General features: G+C 35.6%; 1 protein-coding gene and 1 non-coding gene across 24 annotated transcripts in view; one reads left to right on the forward strand and one right to left on the reverse strand.

The window, feature by feature from the left end:
• Btbd10 (BTB domain containing 10) overlaps positions 1–14,519 on the reverse strand; it is a 57,862-nt gene that overhangs the window by 38,444 nt on the left and 4,899 nt on the right. For 4 of the 23 annotated variants that reach the window (XM_087559152.1, XM_087559102.1, XM_087559172.1 and 1 more), the window contains one exon: positions 13,531–13,671. In XM_087559152.1, coding sequence (XP_087415278.1) covers positions 13,531–13,550 — 20 coding nt within the window. In that variant the 5' untranslated portion in view covers positions 13,551–13,671. 23 annotated transcript variants of the gene reach the window in all.
• Rnu6-26 (RNA, U6 small nuclear 26) lies at positions 7,111–7,217 on the forward strand. The gene has a single exon (XR_015656218.1). It is a non-coding gene; the product is annotated as a U6 spliceosomal RNA (small nuclear RNA).

A 14,519-nucleotide genomic window follows, 5' to 3' on the forward strand; every position in this document is an offset into this window, starting at 1 on the left:
CCCAACTAGGAATAAAAGAGGCTGTAGAACCAGAAAAGCAGAAAATACATTAACATGTATGTGGTAGTTTGAATGAGAATGACACTTGTTAAGTTCATATATTTGAATATTTGGTCTCCAATTGATGAACTATTTACATAGGTTTGGATGTTATGGCCTTGTTGGGGGGAGGTGTGTTATTGAAGGCAGACTTCAAGTTTCAAAACGTCATATCTAAAGACATGATCATTTATGTCATTTGTCACTGTGTCATTTGTAAAGACAGCTCTTTCTCTCCTACTTGAGGATCAAAGTATAGCTTTCAGCTGTTCTGCCATTGTGCCTTTGCTTCACCATCATGGACTCCAAACCTCTGAAACTATAAGCCCAATTAAATGCATTCTTTTCTGTTGTTGTTGCTGTTTTGATTTTAAATGCATTCTTTTATAAATTGCCTTGGTCGTCGTGTTTTGCAATAGAAAATAACTAAGACAATGTAAAAAAAATCACTAAGAATTGAAAATGTTCTAGAAAATGTTTATAATTTCCTTTTGATTAACCCACTTTAAATATCCCTTTGGAGTGTAACACAAATCCATAAATTAATGGACAAGGAACTAAACATTCATTTTTAGGAACATCAAAAACTGTAGGATTTTTAAGGGACTTGAATATTGCATATAGTCATAGGCTGCGTGCATGCGCTCTCTCTCTCTCTCTCTCTCTCTCTCTCTCTCTCTCTCTCTCTCTCTCTCTCTAAATGGAAATCCAAGGAACAAAAAAGAATTTTTTTCTAAATGTAGCCAAGTAAGCTTCTTTATAGAAAACAACAATCTAAACCTGAAAAGACTATTTTTAAAAGCCTGTTTAAACAGTGGCTGGAGAATGGCTCAGTGGTTAAGAGTACTAGTTAGATTCCTAGCACCAACCTGTCACCAATGGATCACAAATATCTGTAACTCCAGTTCCAGGGGATCAATGTCCTTTTCTGGCCTCTATGACGTCAGGCACCGAAGTGTTTCACATACATGCAAGCAAAACATGCAAACACATAAATTTAAAAAAAAAAAAAGCCTATTTAAAACTAGAAAATCTCAAAAGGAAATCACAGTGAGAAAAAAGGAACAGAGCCTGAGTTCAGCTACAAGATTTTCTGCTTAGATTCTTCTATTTCACTCTCAAATAGGGTGAATAAAAACCAAGAAGCCATGCAACTCAACCTGGAAGAGAAAATCTCAATACTGCAAGTATAAATAGAAACTTAAAGCATATATACTGAAAACTGGGGAAAACACGAAAAGGTAAAGACCCAAACGCTGAGCATAAACTTCACTTGGATCATTGGTTTGTTGTAAATTCTACATACAGAGGAGATAGACTCCAGATAATCCCAATAACTTGCCCCTCCCACCCCAAAGATAGACCACAGAAGAATCTACCCTCAAAAGTTTCATAGCACAAGATCTATGATTTGATGCTTTTTTTTCTTTTATTTGATAGTTTCTTTATTTACATTTCAAATGTCATCCCCTTTCCCAGTTTCCCCTCTGGCAACCCCCACTCCCAATTTGCTGTTTCTTAACTCAGCGTATTCCTTAAGCATATATAGCACAAGCAGCAGAAAACTGAAACCTTTACTGCTAGGATGTTAATGAACAGAGACCACCAGCAAATAGGGTGGAAACAGAAAGCGTTTATCTCTCACCCCCTCCAGTCCACCCTCCAAAAGAACACAGAAAGGGTGAATTAAAACTGACTATAAACTTTGCCCAAATTCTTGGCTAATATCAAATAATAATAGGTACAAGAAGAAATTTCTTCCACAGACTTGCTCCCAAATATGAAGCCAATGAGAAAAATAGATTAAAAATGGAAGAACTGGTCTGACAAAGCTACTATAAAGTGCAGGGGAGATAAGTCTGCCTGACTCCAGGTTAAATAGTAGTTGCTAGAACAACAAACGACAACCCTTATAAGAATACCATAATAGCCAAATTTGAACTAAAAATTGTGGCATGCCAAGAAATGTGACAATAAAAAAGATCTGAAAAAACCTGGACTCCATGTGGACCCAGATGTTGGGTTACCAAACTTCAAAGCACTCTTTATGAATATATTCAAACAAAGGCCCATAGACTCAAAGATCTAAAAGAAGAATCTTGATGAGTAACAAAAAGGAATCTCAGTAGATACATGACAAGTATCAAAAAGTAAAATGAAAAATCAGCTTGAGCTAAAAGGAACACTAAAATGAGAAATTAAGCAGTGTAAGAGCAGATGGCCCAGAGAAATGAGCAGAGTGGCAAAGAGCTGGGGTACATCTAATAGCACACATACAGCAAATTAAGTATTGGAGCCCTACAGACACACAGCACGAATTATTATTAAAAGCTTTAAAGAAGCCAGATTTAAAAGAATGTCTGGAAATATCAAGTAGAAATAAAGGGGAAATTTATTTTCCATTATATTCTTTCCTATACTATTTGATTTTTGTAATTATGGTTTGTATAACAAGCTAACAACATACTGGTAAATAAAGTATTTAGAAGTGGCTTTGTCACAGAAATTTTCCTTAACAGAATTTTTATTCTTTAATAACTGCTTAAGTATAATTCTGTTTTGGTTATGTACAATGATCAACACATATAGACTATCAAAATGTTTCTGCCATATGTCCCTCAAATACTACAAGATCCTTGAGGACAAAAGACAAAGTATAACTTATGTTTGTGTCCCCATGCCTTAGTACAGCTCACTGTAACCCGAATATAAGCTTTTATAAAATGATCTAATTAAGTAGCTAAGATGAAAGGGCCTGAAGGGCACGTACTATGATACACTAAGGTAGAGGAAATGCACAGTGTAAATATTTATACGATGGCTTTACAGTGGCTTGTCTTAAAAGAAAGCTATCACATAACTGAACCTACAATACAGTCATGACAAAGAGCACTGAGGGAAAAAATTATAATTCAATTTAAATCTAACGACAATACCTATTCACAAGCAACATAAACCAAGAAAGGAGAAATAGGGCTTTGGCTAGAACTCATTCTTGTCTGGGTTCTATCTCACCCCCCCCCCACACACACACACACATGGTGGAGGGCATGTAGGAAGTAAAGTAAGTATAAATGCTCTGAAAATATTTTTTAAAATATCAAATATCCGTAGGTGTCCCCAATATCCCTCAAAGATGATTGTTTACTTCACACAGAAGCCCTTTGTCAAATGTCAAATTGAGAATTTATTCAATTTCAATTCAAATAAGAAAAGTTTATTTTCTGATTTGTTGCAATATGCAGTGCTAGACATCAAAGCTAGGGTTTTATGCATGACAGGAAATGCTCTACCTCTGAGTTACACCCTTGGCCTCCAAGTTCTATTTTTTGTGTGTGCCTGTGGAAGATGAAGTTCAAAGTTGGGTGTCACTCCACAGGACACACAGTTTACCTTCTTTTAAGAAAATCTCTCAGTTAGCCTGGAACTATATTAGGTAACACTGACTGGCCAGCAAGCCCCAGAGACCTCTGTGTCTTCAACGTCCTTGCACTGGGATTATAAACAAGTAATTTTTTTAATGGGGTTTTGGGGATTGAACTCAGATCCTCAGGCCTGAATGGCAAGCACTTTACCAACCGAGTTATTTTCCCAACAACCTAAGAACTACTTCATAGATTTTGTATTAAAATTACTTTGTTCACTTATCTCTCATTCTCTGCCTCATTTCTTCCTGTGTCCCCTCTCCATTCTCCCTCTCTCCTTTCCTTCCCTCTCCCTTCATTTTGCTTTTTTTCTTAACGCCTCAATCTTCAAACTGCTGAGGCCGTGTCTACCTCATTGACTAGCTGGCGTTCCTTTCTGTGTGCGGACCTAAGTGTGCACTTCATTCATTTCTTTTTTTTTTTTTTTTTTATTTTTTTTTTATTTTTTAGTCTTTTAGATTTTTTTTGGTTTTTTTTTTTTATTAACTTGAGTATTTCTTATATACATTTCGAGTTCATTCATTTCTTTTTTTTTTTTTTTTTTTTTTGGTTCTTTTTTTCAGAGCTGGGGACCGAACCCAGGGCCTTGCGCTTCCCAGGCAAGCGCTCTACCACTGAGCTAAATCCCCAACCCCTCATTCATTTCTTAATTGAGGTATTAACACATTTAAAAAACTTTGTTCTTTTCCTGTTTTGAACAGCACAATAAAGTTTAAAGTTCTTTCTGAATTCCAAGTATTTCCAAATATCTGCTTAACATGTTTAGCATGTTTATAACAAAATTAACAAGTCCTATATAGTTATAAGTTCTTTAACTCACTAAAAGATACAATTTTAAGTTAAAATATCACCTTGTTTTCTTTATGATTCTATTTTTTCTTTTTATTATGTCCAAAGAGTTACACCTCCAAAACCAGAAATATTTTAAAATCAAAGCAAACCAGATTGACATGTGATTAACAGACAAAATTCCTAGAAGCTACTGAAATACATTACATTCAACTCTAAGAAACAGCAGCCTATAAATAACTTACACATTGTTTTCTTTCATACTTTTCCAATGCTATGCATTTTTTCAGTCTTTACTAACGCAGCTTTTTTTTTTAACCTATTTATTATTTTCTTCACAACTTTCATTCCTTTTGTATTTCTTGGTTGTCTAGAAAGTGTCTTATGATGTGAGTTCTAGATTATAGTGCTCTTACAACAGAAAGAACTATATGAAAACAAAAATGTTTCAATCTGTGATGACTATACAATAGCCATGGAGCTATTATGAAATGTGGCTACAACAACCTTCCTATACATTAGTAACAAACTAGGAATTAAACAGGTAAACAACCTCATTGACAACTGCTTTAAAAAAGACATGAATAAATACCTTGGAATAAAACCAACCGAGGAAATCGAAGACTTTCTTATATTAAAAACTTCAGTTAAAGAGCACACTATATGGTGATGTGAATGAGTTGTCTCTCATGTAGAGGTTGAGATGTTTGAATACTTGGTCCCCAGTTAGTGGTACTGTTAGGGGAGGTTTAGGTGTGGAGGAAGTATACCATGGGGATTGGACACTAAGAGTTAAAAAACTCTTTTGCCATTTCTAGTTTGCTCTCTGTGGTTTAAGATGTGAACTCCCAGTTTGTTGTTGCAGTCACTCTGCCTGGACCATGGTGTTTTGTTACAGTAATGAAAAAGTAACAATACACACTGGAAGATTGAAAGATCTTCCATAGTCATGGATTGGAAGAATATTACAAAAGGAATTTACAGATTCAATGTATTTCCCATAAAATTCCAATGTTACCATACACAGAAACAGAAAAGGCAACAACAACAATAAATCCTTAAAGATCTTATGGAAGCACAAAAGATCTCAGCCAGCCAAATAATCCTGAGCAAAAATAATGCGGGAAGCATCATTATACCTGATCAAGTTATACCACAGAGCCACCATAATAAAACAAACAAAATCAGCACCAGCACCAAAACATGCATGCTGATCAATGGAACAGAGAAGGAAGACAGAAATATGAACCCAGAGCTACAGTCACCTGATTTTGACAAAGATGCCAAAAACATACAATGGAAAAAAAACAAAAAAACAAAAACAAAAACAAAAAAGAAGCCTATTCAACTTAGGATGCTGGGAAAACTAGATATCTATATGTAAACGAAGGAAAATAGACTCCTATGTTTCATCTTTAATGAAAATCAACTCCATTGAGTCAGACCTTAATGAAGACCTGAAATTCTGCAACTATTATGAGAGAAGTGCAGAGGAAAATGGTCCAAGATGAAAGTATAGGCAAGTACTCAGTTCTAATTACGACCCCAGTCATTCAGGAAATAACGCCAACTGACAAATGCAACCTTGTAAAATTAAAAAACTTCTGCAAAGAATGGAAGCAGTCAATCCAGTGGATATGGTCTACAGAATGAAGAAAATCTTTGTTATCTATATATCTGACAGAAGGTTAGTATCTAGAATATATAAGGAACAAAGAAGCCTAAGCAAGAAATACAACAACCTGGTCAATGAAACGTACAGACAGTTTTATTCCACTAGCCATCACGGGAATGCAAATCAAAACCATAGTGAGAGTCTGTCTACCCCAGCCAGAATGAGTCACAAAGAAAACAAAGAACACCAAATGCTGGTGAGAATGTTGACAAATGGGAATTCTTACTGCTGCTATTACAAATGTAAACTAGGGCTGGAGAGATGGCTCAGTGGTTAAGAGCACTGGCTTATTTTCCAAAAGTCCTGAGTTCAATTCCTAGCAACCACATGGTGGCTCACAACCATCCGTAATGGGGTCTGATGCCCCCTTCTGGTACACAAGTGTACATACAGATAGACAGATAGAGTACTCATATACACAAAATAAACTACTTAAGTCACCATGGAAGGTTCCTTAAAAAAATTAAAAATAGACCTACCAGATGACCCAGCTAGACCATTCCTGGGTATTTACTCAAAAGACTCCAAGTCAAAGTATTACAGTACTTATCTATTTATGTGTATATTATAACCAAGTTATAGAATCAACCCAGTGTCCAACAACAGCAACAACAACAACAACAAAAGACTAAGAAAATGTGATCTACTTATACAATATGGATATATATGTTTTGGGCATAAAGGGACTGTGTGGATTTCAGGAAAATGGATGCAACTGAAGGATAAATATGTTTTCTCTCATTTGTGATTCCTAGATTTTATAGAGATACATAAAATTAAGTATAGATATTTGACATTACAATAGAAATGAAACTGTCTAAGGAAACAAAAGAAACTTGGAGGAGGGAAAGACAAGAAAAACAGTGGCAGGTGAGGTATGGACGGTTATGCTTTTATACACACACACACACACACACACACACACACACACACACACACATTTTTTTTTCTTAAATGAGTGCTGGAGAAATAGTTTAGTGACTAAGAGCATTTGCTGGTCTTTCAGAGAACCTGGATTCCATTCCCAGCAGTCATACAGCAGCTTACAACCATATATAACTTCAGTTCCAGGAGATCCAGCACCCTTTCTGGCATCCACTGATACCAGGCACATACACATATATATCCAGGCAAAACATCCACGCATAAAATAATTTAAAAAATTTTTAAAATATAAAAATTGTGCTCCCTTCGGCAGCACATATACTAAAATTGGAACGACACAGAGAAGATTAGCATGGCCCCTGTGCAAGGATGACACGCAAATTCGTGAAGCGTTCCATATTTTTTTAACTCAAATAAATCAGTAGCCTTCCTGTACACAAAAGAGAAAACAGCTGAGAAAGAAATTAGGGAAATGACACCCTTCATAATAGTCCCAAATAATATAAAATACCTCGGTGTGACTTTAACCAAGCAAGTGAAAGATCTGTATGATAAGAACTTCAAGCCTCTGAAGAAAGAAAATCTCAGAAGCTGGAAAGAACTCCTATGCTCATGGCAGGATTAATATAGTAAAAATGGCCATTTTACCAAAAGCGATCTACAGATTCAATGCAATCCCCATCAAAATACCAATCCAATTCTTCAGAGAGTTAGACAGAACAATTTGCAAATTCATCTGGAATAACAAAAAACCCAGGATAGCTAAAACTATCCTCAACAATAAAAGGACTTCAGGGGGAATCAGTATCCCTGAACTCAAGCAGAATTACAGAGCAATAGTGATAAAAACTGTATGGTATTGGTACAGAGACAGACAGATAGACCAGTGGAATAGAATTGAAGACCCAGAAATTAACCCACACACCTATGGTCACTTGATTTTTGACAAAGGAGCCAAAACCATCTGATAGAAAAAAGATAGCATTTTCTGCAAATGGTGCTGGTTCAATTGAGGTCAGCATGTAGAAGAATGCAGATCAATCCATTCTTATCACCCTGTACAAAGCTTAAGTCCAAGTGGATCAAGGACCTCCACATCAAACCAGTACACTCAAACTAATAGAAGAAAAAGTGGGGAGTCTCGAACACATGGGCACTGGAGAAAATTTCCTGAACAAAACACCAATGGCTTATGCTCTAAGATCAAGAATCGACAAACAGGATCTCATAAAACTGCAAAGCTTCTGTAAGGCAAAGGATACTGTTATTAGGACAAAACGACAACCAACAGATTGGGAAGAGATCTTTACCAATCCTACAACTGATAGAGGGCTCATATCCAAAATATACAAAGAACTCACAAAGTTAGACTGCAGGGAGACAAATAACCCTATTAAAAAATGAGGTTCAGAGCTAAACAAAGAATTCACAGCTGAGGAATGCCGCATGGCTGAGAAACACCTAAAGAAATGTTCAACATCTTTAGTCATAAGGGGAATGCAAATCAAAACAACCCTGAGATTTCACCTCACACCAGTGAGAATGGCTAAGATCAAAAACTCAGGTGACAGCAAATGCTGGTGAGGATGTGGAGAAAGAGGAACACTCCTCCATTGTTGGTGGGATTGCAGACTGATACAACCATTCTGGAAATCAGTCTGGAGGTTCCTCAGAAAATTGGACATTGAACTGCCTGAGGATCCAGCTATACCTCTCTTGGGCATATACCTAAAAGATGCCCCAACATATAACAAAGACACATGCTCCACTATGTTCATAGCAGCCTTATTTCTAATAGCCAGAAGCTGGAAAGAACCCAGATGCCCTTCAACAGAGGAATGGATACAGAAAATGTAGTACATCTATACAATGGAATACTACTCAGCTATCAAAAACAATTACTCTATGAAATTCATAGGCAAATGGATGGAACTGGAAAATATCATCCTGAGTGAGGTAACCCAATCACAGAAAAACACACATGGTATGCACTCATTGATAAATGGATATTAGCCCAAATGCTCGAATTACCCTAGATGCACAGAACACATGAAACTCAAGAAGGATGACCAAAATGCGAATGCTTCACTCCTTCTTTAAAAGGGGAACAAGAATACCCTTGGCAGGGAAGAGAGAGGCAAAGTTTAGAACAGAGGCAGAAGGAACACCCATTCAGAGCCTGCCCCACATGTGGTCCATACATATACAGCCACCAAACTAGATAAGATGGATGAAGCAAAGAAGTGCAGACGGACAGGAACCGGATGTAGATCTCTTCCTGAGAGACACAGCCAGAATACAGCAAATACATAGGCGAATGCCATCATTAAACCACTGAACTGAGAACGGGACCCTGTTGAAGGAATCAGAGAAAGGACTGAAAGAGCTTGAAGGGGCTTGAGACACCATATGGACAACAATGCCAAGCAACCAGAGCTTCCAGGGACTAAGGCACTACCCAAAGACTATACATGGACTGACCCTGGGCTCCAACCTCATAGGTAGCAATGAATAGCCTAGTAAGAGCACCAGTGGAAGGGGAAGCCCTTGGTCCTGCCAGTGAACCCCCAGTGAATGTGATTGTTGTGGGGAGGATGGTAATGGGGGGAGGATGGAGAGGGGAACACCCATAGAGAAGGGGAGTGGGAGGGGTTAGAGGGATGTTGGCCAGGAAACCGGGAAGGGGATTAACAATGGAAATGTAAATAAGAAATACTCAAGTTAATAAAGATGAAAAAAAAAAAGGAAACAGAAAAAAATATATATAAAAAATGTAAAAGGTGAGGAAGATAGTTTCTGGGGTTTTTTTTAACTTTTTAAAATTTATTTTTCAATTTTTTTGGTTTTTGGAGAAAGGTATTCTAGATAACTCTGGCTGTCCTAAAACTTATCAGGTTAGCCTTGAAGGCACGGAGATCCTCCTGCTTTCCCAGCTCTGGGATGAAGGGTGGGCACTACCATTGCCCAGCACGTCTGTTTATTTTCTCTTTGTTTTGTTTCTGAGACAGGGTCTTTATGCCACTCACCAATGTAGACCAGACTGGCCTTGAAATCTTGCCTTTGCCTCCTCAGTGATTAGACTGAAGGTGTGTGGCACCACACTTGGCTCAAAAAAATAGTGTCTACTTCAACTGAAGAATCTGGTTTGGTTTCTCTGAACAAAGTATAACCATGTACTCTCCGCTAGCTTTAAACTCACTGTGCAGCTGCAGGTAGCATAATCTCAGTGACTGGCCTGTCTCAGTCTCTTGGGTACTCCAGATACCAGACCTATGCCACCATACCTAAACGAAGTGGATTTTTAAAACTCTCTTAAAATCACTTTAAATAGCCACATGTGCCTCTATTATAGCTATTTCTTTGGGGTTTGACATGGCCATCATATTCTGGAAGTTGAGCAGCTGTAATGACCAGGAAGGCTGGTAGCTACTGGATTTGCCAGTACAAAAGCAAAATATTACAGCTAAAAAATAATAAAAATATTTTTCCTTCTTCATTTTAAACAATCAAAGACTTGCGCCTTGGGACAAAATACTTGATAACAGAAAAACTCTCTCTAGATAGCATTATAACTTAGGAATCTGAGCAGTGTTCCATTTTGAGAATAAACAAAGTTTTTATATTCAAAGACCTTTAAATTAAGATTGATTTCAGTAACTTGCTTTAGCCAATTAAAGCTATGAGTCATATCTCTACAGTGAAATTTGGTATTTTTTCAATTATACTATACCATCTCTCAGATTTAATACACAACTCATCAAAATGTCAGACACAGCTAATACAAAGTGACATTTCAAAACAGTAAGAGATAAAAAGATGACAGATAAGATTCTAAAAAAGAAATAAATACCCAAGCTAATAAAGATGAAAAAAAAAAGAAATAAAAAAAAATTCTAAAAAAGAGCAAAGGACTTGCTTTCCTAAAGTTCCAGAAATTCAAAAATTTCAAAATAAAACATTTAAGAAAAAAGTTGAGGAAAAAGTGGGTAAACACTGATTTTCAGAATAAAAACAAAACCACCAAGATTCACATTTAAGTTAAAAAACAAACAAACAAAAATGAAGAAGAACTTCTGAGTCTTGGGAGCTAAAGAGCTGGCTCCCCAGGTAAAACGCTTCACTATACCATCACGAGGACCACAGTCTGGATCCCAGCACCCACACAAGCCAGGCATCAATAAACACCTTTAAGTCCCCTCAAAAGAATGGGGTACCCTCTTCTGTCCATCATGTGCATACATATGTACCAGTGCACAGACATGTGTACACATACTCAAGAGACAGAAACATCTAGACACACATAATTAAAATAAATCTTTAAAAAAAAGCTAACGACAATTTTTCAAGGCAAAGAATTCTAGTATAAGAAACAAGAATGTACAATCAGTAGCCATATGCTAAAGTTTTTAGCAAAGACCCACCAAAGAAATCAGGAACTGGAACTGAGACTACAGGCTTCCAAGAATCACCTAACTAGATTAAAATATAGGTGGCAAACTATAAATTTTATAACAAAATAAAGAGTTAGTTTTAAACATACAATTTATACACACATATCCTATCCAGAATGGTCAAAAGTGGGAAGAGAAGAAATTTTAAATCAGCTGTTTAACTTATTAATGTTTTTGTTTGATGATAACCAAAGTGTTTGAATGATAACAATGGTAACTGAAGTATTGAGAAAATGGATACTCAAGTTTATGAGATAAACTTTTAAAGTAGTTATCATATATTTTAACACAACTATTCAAACAAAGTTTGTAGGATAAAATTTTCATTAAAGCATTTCATAAGAAATGTTTCCAAGTTCTCATCATAAAACAATTTCAAAATTAACACTATTTAAGGTTACTGTTAAATAGTATCATTTACTAGGGATGCATAGATATCTAAAATATAGCAGCTTTACCTCTTAATGCATTCTGAGCTCAACTAATGTAAATCATATGTATAATTCATATATCCTATCATAGCAATATTAAATATATAGTAAGAATATATTAAAAAGGAAAATAAAAAATTGCAGTAAAAATGCAATACAAACATTAGTTTTAATGTCTCCTTCCTACTGCATGGTAAACATTTTTCACACACCTTATAAGTAGTATGTGTAGCTCACCAGAGGAGGCACTAGAATAAAACACTCAGCAAACTTTCAATCTATATTATAGGCTCAGCCTTCCAATTACTAGGTGTAATTTATTACCTTAATCAGCTAAGAGGTTTTGATTCATGTTTGCTTCAGTTTTTTCTTCCAATTTTATAGAGCATTAATTAATTTAAAGTACTTTTGTATATTATAGTTTGATAGTCCCACTAGTCTCTAAATAACTATTCTCTTTTAAAGGAGAAACTAGCAATGTAGAACTTAATAAAACGACTGAAGAGTATCCTACAGTTAACTATCATTGGAAGTTTCAGGTTCTATAAGCAGTTGTACATGGCTAAGGGATACATCTCAGCAATGGAGCCTGCTAGCATGTCAAAGCACAAGACCCTGGGTTTGAACCTCAGCACCAAAACAGCACATGCATACAAACACACATACGGACTCTAAATGAATAAATGAAGCGTTTAAAGAAGCAGACACCATCATTTGCTTTCTAGACATTAAAAAACTAAATTCAAGCCCATACTCTGTAAAACAAACTGCCTTGAATGAAATAATTACTTTAAAAATAAGTCAGTACTTTGTATGCCCATCCAAAAATGAGAAAATCATGAAAATTATTTGTTGCAAAAACTTTTACCTGTAATTCCTCCTTAGGTAACTAGGCTTTAAAGTATATTTTTATGGGGGATGAAGGGCAGACAAGAGGGCTGAGTGGACAAAGGTACTTTTACTGCAAGTTTGATGACCTGAATTCGACCCCCAGAACCCATGTGAAGGAGAAAGAAGAGTACTAATTTCACATACTATCCTCTGATCTTCACATATGCTCTGTGGTATGTTCATCCTCTAGAACACATTACTGCCCACCCACCCACAATAACGGCAATTTTTAAATTACTTTTAGGTTGGCATTTAATATAATCTGTAAACAAAAAAATCCAGAATGTTCTACTCACTACAAGTAATAATCGAATATCTTAAAGTGGAAAATAAAATAATTTAATTAATAAATGTTTTGGTTTTAAAAAATTCTAATAGACATACTTCAAAATACCCCTCTTCTTTTTTATCTGACATTCAAAGTATATAGACTAACAAATACCAGACAATAAATGCCAGCATTGAAAACAAGGAGGACTTCCTACTGTTCACTCTTTATCAGCATAAGGAAAAGGAAACTTTTTTAATTTTAGTACAAGAATTATACTGTCAAAAGCTATAAATAAAATTTTGAACGTGTCCTTTCTAAATAAGATTGGCAAAAATGTACATAAATTAACTGAGAGATGTGTTTCAAGAATATGGGTAGGTAAGCAAGGGGGTAGGACCAACAGTGCCAATATGCTATCTTCTGGCCATAAAGAAAAGTCAAAGTGCTAAACATTTATATTGATATATTGTTCTATTATTTATACATTTTAAAATACTCCTCCTTTATCTTTAAATCCCTAGCTATTATATTCTATACACATTTTCATGTGAAGAAACAAATTATTAAAGCAATTAAGTAGCTTTAGTATCAAAGAGCTAATAGTGAGCTTTAAACTCAAATCTAAATGATTCCAAATAACTCAAGAATAAAAATAATGACAATTCTTAATTACCTTAGAAAATTATTATTCATAGTGTCTAGTCAAGTAGTATTTTAATCAGTCATTCACTATGACACTATCATCTTATGCCCAGCCAAATACAAAATGTTAATTTTCTTAGGTCGCCAAGTACTAATATATCATTTCTTTCATCTACAACAATAAAAATAAGCAGTTAGCCTTCTGTATTCTCATGTTCAACACCCACAGGCTTAACCAACTCAAGATTGTACAGTTTTTGTCATTATTCTCTAAATATAGTAGGACAACCATTTGCATAGAATTTATATTGAGTTAGGCATTAAATAATCTAAAGATGACTTGAAGTGTATAGAGGATTTATTGTGTGTGGGTTATACAGAAATATTACTCCATTTTACAGCAAGAGCTTAAGCAGGGAAGGACTTTATATTCATGGGGTGGTTAGCACCAATCCTTCTTGGACATTAAGGACATTTAATCTGGTAGATTACATTTTTTTAAACAATATAATTATTAATAAAGAAAGGTGTCTTTGCTTTTACTGGCAAAGATAAAGCAACGATACCTTACAATCTTCAGAAATCTGTGACATAAGCATGCATAAGTAACAAACTCTTTCCTCTTTGGGTAAAGTATCTATTAACCAAAATGCTTGGGATAACAAATGTTCCAGATTCTGGAGTTATTCAGATTTCACAATGAGATCACAGATTCTACCTGTTCTAATCCAAAGATCCAGCATCCACACACTCTACAGTTGTATTTAACTCACTCCTGTGAACCCACCACCACCCTTTTATCTTTCTCTAGAAAGCATCTCTGAGTTCTAACTGTTCACCTGTTCTAACTGAGCACCTCTGAGTTCTAGTTTGCTACCTTCTTTGCAAAGAGGTATCAGTTTCAAGGACCACAAAGTAAACCAGGAGGAAATATTAAGGAAACCGTAACATTAGCTTGAACCCTAGTAAACATTCAATTAAAGAGAGAAAAACAAAACTCTAAACCAGATTGAATATCCC

The sequence above is a fragment of the Rattus norvegicus genome, chromosome 1 (assembly GCF_021556685.1).
Source record: "Rattus norvegicus strain SHRSP/BbbUtx chromosome 1, alternate assembly SHRSP_T2T, whole genome shotgun sequence".
Taxonomy (NCBI): Eukaryota; Metazoa; Chordata; class Mammalia; order Rodentia; family Muridae; genus Rattus; species Rattus norvegicus.